General features: G+C 42.5%; 1 protein-coding gene across 3 annotated transcripts in view; it reads left to right on the top strand.

The window, feature by feature from the left end:
- The first annotated feature begins 308 nt into the window (after nt 1-308).
- Ift81 (intraflagellar transport 81) overlaps nt 309-7,605 on the top strand; it is a 77,781-nt gene continuing 70,484 nt past the window's right edge. The window contains exons 1-4 of one of the 3 annotated variants that reach the window (XM_076922770.1): nt 309-424; nt 3,811-3,975; nt 4,860-4,963; nt 5,952-6,132. In XM_076922770.1, the coding sequence (XP_076778885.1) occupies nt 3,832-3,975; nt 4,860-4,963; nt 5,952-6,132 (429 nt within the window). In that variant the 5' untranslated portion in view covers nt 309-424; nt 3,811-3,831. Of the gene's footprint in view, nt 425-508; nt 649-3,810; nt 3,976-4,859; nt 4,964-5,951; nt 6,133-7,605 lie in introns of those variants that run through there. The other 2 variants (XM_076922772.1, XM_076922771.1) reach the window with 2 other exon arrangements.

Raw genomic sequence — 7,605 nt, 5'->3', positions numbered from 1 at the left:
TTTGGTCGAAAACCTAAATTCGGATACCATGCCCGATGCTTTCTGACCCCAAACCCTATCTAGTTCTGCTTCAAACAAGTCGTTGCCCCAAGTTTGGTAAATAAATAAATGAAACAGCACAGGTTAAGTCCTTTGTTAAATGCGAACGGTAGACAGTTCGTGAAGGTTTTTTTCAGCAGGAGTCTAAGTCGGGCTAACAATCCGGGTCACCCTAGGCTTTCTGCAGCATCTACGGAAATCCAGGTACCAGGTGCCAGCTTCCCAGCCTGAGGCCCCGCCCCCGGTGCGCGACCTGAGCCATAGGAAGTGACATCACCGCATGGCAACCGTTGCCAAGGAGCGGTCTCTAGGAACCCGCTAGGAACCCGCTAGCGCCCCGGTGCCTCCCGGGGGTGGGGAGGTGGTTTCGTGAGGAGGATTTGAGGTAACCCCGCCAACTCGCGGTCGGGAACTCCGCGAACCCCGAGTCCCCTCAAGCTGCACCCGCTCCCGGCCGCTGGCGGGGCCAGTCGGGGGTCGGCCGCGCGGGGCCCCTCGGTCCCGGGCCTCGCAGGAGGCCGTGGGCCTGCGCGCGCTGCCCCGGCTGGGCCAGATCACACGCGCGTCCTGGTTTTAATTCTTGCCCCGGCCCCCTGGGTGCTGCTGTGGGTGAGTGCTGGTGAATTAGCTCGGCCGGTGGCGCTGGAAGAGGGAGAAGTAATTGCTTTTGCTAATTTTAGCGCGCAGAGCCCGGCAGGCACAGACAGCCCTACCTGTTCAAGAACATCTCTGTCCTCTGCAAGCTGGTGGGGGACGTGGGGTGCGGGAACCCCAACTCATTTCTTTCTTAAAATTTCTTTTTTTTGAAAATTGGCATATATTAGTTGCGCATAATGGGTACCATTGCATTCACACATGCATACATACAGTGTCTTTCCAGTGTCCCATCCCTGGTTCTCGCTCTTCACCTTCCAGCTCACACTGAATATCTTTGCGTTCCCTAACTCGTCTCCCTTTGACTTTTTTGCCCCCACACCACCCCCTTTTCTTTCTTGGCTGTCCAGTGAGTTTAATTATGGTTTCTTTCTGGAGCATGGGTTACTTCCCAGTGGCAAAGCACTGAAGAAAATGTGTTTGCCTCCCCTAGCAACCATTACCTGCCTGTAAATACTCCCTAGGACCCCTCTTTTCTTCTCTTAGCAACATTTACTTGTTTATCCAGATACTTGGTTTGATTTTTGTGTTTTTCAAAGAAGAAAAAAGCCGTATTGACATCTTTAAATTGTTTTAAATATATGTGGATATAAGGATGTATATTATATTTTTACAGTTGAAAACGTGAACCTCCTAAGTTTTACAAAGTAAAGATTTTTTTTTTTTTTTTTTTTTTTTTTTTTTTTTTTTTGACAATGCTTCTCTGTATAGCCCTGGCTGTCCAGGAACTCAGTCCAGGAACTCAATCTGTAGACCAGCCTGTCCTCCAACTCAGAAATCCTCCTGCCTCTGCCTCTGAGATTAAAATTGCACATCACTATCCCTGAGACATTCCTTTATATAGGCTTAAAAGGAACCTTAAATTTAGCAACTATACTGGTTGTGCCATCCTTTCTTGTCTTTTTAAACAACTTTATGTACTCATTATTATAACTATGAGATAGTAATGTTTGTCTTCTTTCCTTTCTTTCTTTCTTTTTTCTTTCTTTCTTTTAAATGTAAGCTTCACCACCCAACTAAAGAACCCATATCATGCCAAAATTAGTGGCCCTTGGTTTTAATCCCAGCACTCAGGAGACAGTAATTTGATATACAGGGTGAGTTCCAGGCCAGTCAAGACCTGTTTTAAAAGGAGAGAGAGAGAGAGAGAGAGAGAGAGAGAGAGAGAGAGAGAGAATGTAGCAAGACGCTCATGACTCACTTTGTGTCTTTGGTTTTTTTGTTTGTTTGTTTTGTTTTGTTTTTCGAGACAGGGTTTCTCTGTGTAGCCCTGGTTGTTCTGGAACTCACTCTGTAGACCAGGCTGGCCTGGAACTCAGAAATTCCCCTGCCTCTGCCTCCCAAGTGCTGGGATTAAAGGCTTGCGCCACCACTGCCAGGCCTCACTTTGTGTCTTGAGTGAAACAGTATCTATTTAATAGTTTTAACTAAGAAAGCATTGAAATAACTTTGTCTTGTCTAACTCATCTTTTCTAGTTTAATAGTCTTAGGATGCATCCCAGGCTTGCCTCAAACTTTGGCTCCTTCTGCCTCAGCCTCCCCAGTTCTGGGCTTACAGGTATGTGGCGCAGTACCCAGGAGTTCAGTTTTGTTGCTGTGATTTTGACAAGGTCTTAGGCGGCCCAGGCCAGCAGTTCATTTAGTAAAGCAATTTCCCTTGGTAAATCCATTTCAGCTGTTAAGAAATCAGTTACTCAATTTTTTAATTAAAAAAATTAAAAAATTTAAAAAATATTATATATATAATATTATAATATATTATATATATTATATATATACATATATATATAATATTATGTTATGTATGTGTGCCACGTGGATGCCTGATGCTGTTGATATTCAGAAGAGGGTGAGATCCTCTGGAAAGTCAGGGATACTTGTGAGTCACCATGTGGGTTTTGGGACCCAAACCTGGAGTAGTCTCCAATTTTTTAAGGTTATGCTCTTCCATAGCAGCCTACTTCTCTTACGCTTAGGCGTCTGGGCTGTTTGTTTTGCTTTTCAGCTTCATTCAGTCCAGTAGAAGAAGTCACTGTGTCAGGCTCTATATGTCTTCAAAATGGAATTGGATGTATTCCTCATGGATTGTACAGTTTAGCAAAGAAAGGCACCTAAGAAACTAGACCAACATAAGAGCTTAAGGAAAGCCGTGCGGATGGTGTGGTGGGCACGGAGGACAGTCTGTGTGCCTTTGCTGCAGAGCTTGAGGATTTCCTGAGAGTCGGTGAACCTGAGCAGGGCCTGGACAGTGGTGAGATCCACTCCTGCTAACGAGGGCAGAGGAGGAGCAATCGTGTTAGGCAGAGAGAGAGAACAGTGTTGATTGAAGGGAGGCAGAAGGAGGAACAGTGACTGGCTTGAGTTTCAGAGTGAAAGGCTAAGTAGAGTTGGATCATAAAGGCCTTGAGAGCTAAGGTTTAGGCTTTATTTCACAAGAAATGAGAGGCTTACAAATGATTTGAGGAGAGGTGGAGGCCAGAACGCTGGAGACTGTTTCCTCATTGAAGGTGAAAGGCCTGAAATACCTAGGCTGGTAGAGTTGAGATCTACTAGGCTAATCCAGTAGTAGTAATGGGGGTGGGGAGTGTTTTGGGGAGACCTAAATAGCACTGAAGAATAGGCCTGAAGTGTGTGTGCCCCACTTGCATTCTGTGGTTGATGCAAAGCACAGATAATGGGCTCAAGATTGCCAGATCTGGTTTTCAAAACAATAAGATCTGGATTTTACCATGAAAATCTGATGTTTTAAATATGGTTACCGATTAAAAAAAAAAGCTTGCCTGTAATTCTATCTTTAAACCAGGGTAAAAACTGTATTGGGGGTGCTCTAATGTGGGTGGACATTATTGTTAATTTGTCTGTGTTTAGTTGCATCAAAGTTGATAGAGGTACAAAAGCAGTTGATATTAAATATTAACAGCATATACAGACTTCATAATACAGTCTTTATATTCTGATTTCTTCCAACAAAACTGGCTTGTCATAGCATTTTGTCTGCAGTGCAGACGCATCCCTCTCCACCTACATCCTATTAATTTAATTCTGATTTTCTCCCAACACGTTAGCTCCCAAGATTGAGGATTCCTCGCTCCTTCTTTTTTCTTTTCCCCTCTGTAGTTTTAAGCTATAAGATTAATCATGAGTGACCAAATCAAATTCATCGTGGACAGCCTCAATAAGGAGCCTTTTAAGAAGAACTATAACTTAATCACATTTGATTCTTTGGGGCCAATGCAACTGTTACAAGTTCTCAATGATGTCCTGGCTGAGATTGACCCCAAGGTAAGTTTTCTCTTTCTTTGTGATGAAAAGTGTAGCAGGGCAGCCCACCTTTGCCTCTTAACTAGCTGTCGTGGGTGTGCCGAAAAGTCCATTCCTGGGCCTCATTTACCTGCTCGTAAAGGAATAGTAAATGAACTTTGGCTCTCTGCTAACTCAGATTCCAGTTACCTACCTAGAATGGTTTTTTTCAACATTTCATTTATTTTCTGTGTATGCGTGGGAGCATGTACACACTGTGCTTGTATGGGGGCATGTACATGCTATATGCATGTGTGGTAGGCATGTACATGCTGTGTGCATGTGTGGTGGGTGTGTACATGCTGTGTGTATGTTGGGAGCATGTACATGTTATATTCATATGTGGAGCGTATCCTTGCTGTATGCATGTGTGGTGGGTATGTACATGCTGCATGCATGTGTGGGGCATGTACATGCTATCAAACCTATGCAGAGGTCAGAGAACAACTTGCAGGCATCAGTTTCTTTTACCATGTGGATCCCTGTGATCAAACTGGGCTTGCCAGACTTGGTGGCAGACCCATTTTTACCCAGTGAGCCATTTCATTGGTCCCTCAATTATCTACTTATTTAGACATTATTTCTCTACTTCTAGACACAAATAGATTTGGTCCTGGAATAAAGATGCATTTTATAAAAGGTTTTATTATATTGCAAGTTAGTTCATGTCTTTTATTCATGTTCTCATTGGAGACTTCTGAAGCTTGACATTAGAAATGTAAATCCAGATCTGACTCGGCATCTGTTTTATGAAGAGACCATTGTCTGTGGAATGCTCTAGCAGAACAAACTTGTCGATGAGTTTAAATATCTTTCTTTGTTAAACATACAAGGATAACATATTTTTCAACTTCTTTGTTTGTTAGCAAGATGTTGATATCAGAGAGGAGATGCCTGAGCAGACAGCCAAACGAATGTTGAATCTTCTTGGTATCCTTAAGTACAAACCTCCGGGAAATGCCACAGACATGTAAGGATCTGCTCACATACCATACTTTCTTAAAGCCATGCTTTAAAGTCCAAACCTCCAGATGATAGTGTTGGTCTTTTTGGGTAACACCTGGTCCTCCCTCATCTAATGGCCTTAGGACATCACAGAATTTGAAAAACAACAGTTTTAATCCTTCTAATGTAGTTTTGTTACACAGAAGTCTTAAGTGGGTCAGTTCTTCCCCTCTCACCAGCAGTCAGGAAAATACCATTTTATGACGTGTGTCATTACATAAAACTAGCTCTGGGGCTGGAGGAATGGCCCAGCAGTTCATGCTGTTTGCAGTTCCTCCAGAGGACCTGAGTTTGGTGGCCCACAGCCACCTACAACTTCAGCTCTAGGGATCGTCTGCCCTCTTCTGACCTCTCAGGGCATAAACACACACACACACACACACACACACACACACACACACACACACACACAGCGTATACTTACACACCAACCATCTACTTAGATAAATATACACCTGGACATAAATAAAGATAAATCTTAAGAAACCAAAACAACAGGGCTGGTGAGATGGTTCAGTGGTTAAGAGCACTGACTGCTCTTCCAGAGGTTCTGAATTCATTTCCCAGCAACTACATGGTGGCTCACAACCATCTGTAATGGAATCCAATGCCCTCTTCTGGTGTGTCTGAATCTACAGCGTTTTTAAATAAATAAATAAAGAAATAAATACTTAAAAAAAAAAAAAAAAGAAACCAAAACAACTTAAATGCTGCCCAGCCAATAAAGTATTAAGGTTAACTCTGCCGACTAATGGTTTCCACATAACTTCTTTGATACTTTAGTGCTATACTGAGGATCCGATTTTCTGACTAATAAAAGACCACATTACCCTTGTATCCGTATACTAAAAGTAGCTATATAAAGTAATAAGGACCCTGTAAGTCACACTTTGAGTACAGGCTGTCTTTTCCAGCTGTGCCATTGAGCGTCTGTGGGTGTGTTTCCGTCTTAGGAGTACCTTCCGTCAGGGCTTGGTGATCGGAAGTAAACCTGTGATCTACCCAGTGCTGCATTGGCTCCTCCAGCGGAGCAGTGAGCTGAAGAAAAGGGCTTACTTAGCTCGCTTTCTAATAAAACTGGAGGTGCCAAGTGAGTTTCTCCAAGATGAGACCGTGGCCGACACCAATAAACAGGTACACAGTAATGACTGAAGCTGCTCCAACTTTAATCACTCTTTAATTGTTATTTTAGAGTTCCAAGTGATAGCAGAAGGGAAAACAGTATCAGCTCATGGTTAGCTGGAGTTGGGTCTAAAACTATGATTTTTTGACCCACCAATACTCTTTAGCACTAGGACCTATGAATAGGAAGTGAAGATGTTCAGATACTCTCTGTGCTTAGTAATTCTGGGTAGATGGGTTCCTGGGCTTGAGAGCTCAGGGCGCTGTGCTGATCAGTAAGGCAGTTGTGCAGTTTGCCGTCCAATTAAGAGAAAAACCGACCACCATCATAATTACACCAGGACAAATGATAGCCACTCATACTACCTCTGGCCAGCTGTGAGCCCCTGCAGCTGAGCCAGGCCTGCAGTCTCTCAGGGCAGAGGGAGTATGGGAAGCTTGAAGTTGCAATGTATTTTTCTCATCAGCCTTGGATTCTGACCTCAGGTTTTTAAGCTCATGATTATTGAGCATGCAGCTGCTCTGGGTCCTGAGTCCTCATGTCACAAAGTACTTGGCTGACCAAAGACTGTAGAAACAGAACAACCAGCGTGGATTTCAAAGAAATTTTAGTTTTCTATACTCTTACTTCATAATAGTTAGGTTGAATTGGGTCAGCTTGTTACAAAATTTGTCATTCTGTCTTTTCCAGTAGACTATGGGGTCCATGGAGACAGGTGTCAGGTTTATAATGTCCATCTTTGTTTTCCTCCAAGATATGGTACAGTAGCTTCTGTATGCTGATTGGACTGAACCAAAATAATGAACTGAAGGCTTTTATTTTTCATCTGTGTATTGTTAAAGGTGGCACTAAAACTCTAGTTATTATTTTTATCTTCTTTTTTTTTTTAAGATTTTTTTTATTTAAGTATATAAGTACACTGTCGTTGTCTTCAGACACACCAGAAGAGGCATCAGATCCCATTACAGATGGTTGTGAGCCACCATGTGGTTGCTGGGAATTGAACTCAGGACCTCCAGAAGAACAGCCAGTGCTCTTAACTGCTGAGCCACCTCTCCAGCTAGTATTGATATCTTAATACTGCAGCTATGCAAGTACATAGGTCAGTGCCATAGCAGGCATTTACGTGATAAAGGACACAGGGATGTGTGAGTGTAGAGCGTCTGCTCCTCCCCACCCCTCACAAATGGGCTCATATACATATTACATAGATGACTAGCAGGGATTTTAAAAGATTGCATTTTGAATATATGTTTGATATGTATTTGATAATGTAAATAAACCCTCTAGAGTAAGTTTATTAATAGTATCTTTTAATATGCTCAGCTAGTTAAAGGGATAAAAGGTAATAAAGATGTTCTTGAAGCATGTCCGAGAGGTCTATGTATTTAAAGAGACACATTTAGCAAAAACACTAATAAAAATTGTATGTTGTGTTTCTCAATGAAAAGCTTTAGAATCTACTTTATAGATTATAGCATATT

Source organism: Arvicanthis niloticus, chromosome 24 (assembly GCF_011762505.2).
Source record: "Arvicanthis niloticus isolate mArvNil1 chromosome 24, mArvNil1.pat.X, whole genome shotgun sequence".
Taxonomy (NCBI): Eukaryota; Metazoa; Chordata; class Mammalia; order Rodentia; family Muridae; genus Arvicanthis; species Arvicanthis niloticus.
Note: the sequence above shows the minus strand (reverse complement) of the source record. Positions and strands in the feature narration are given on the sequence as shown.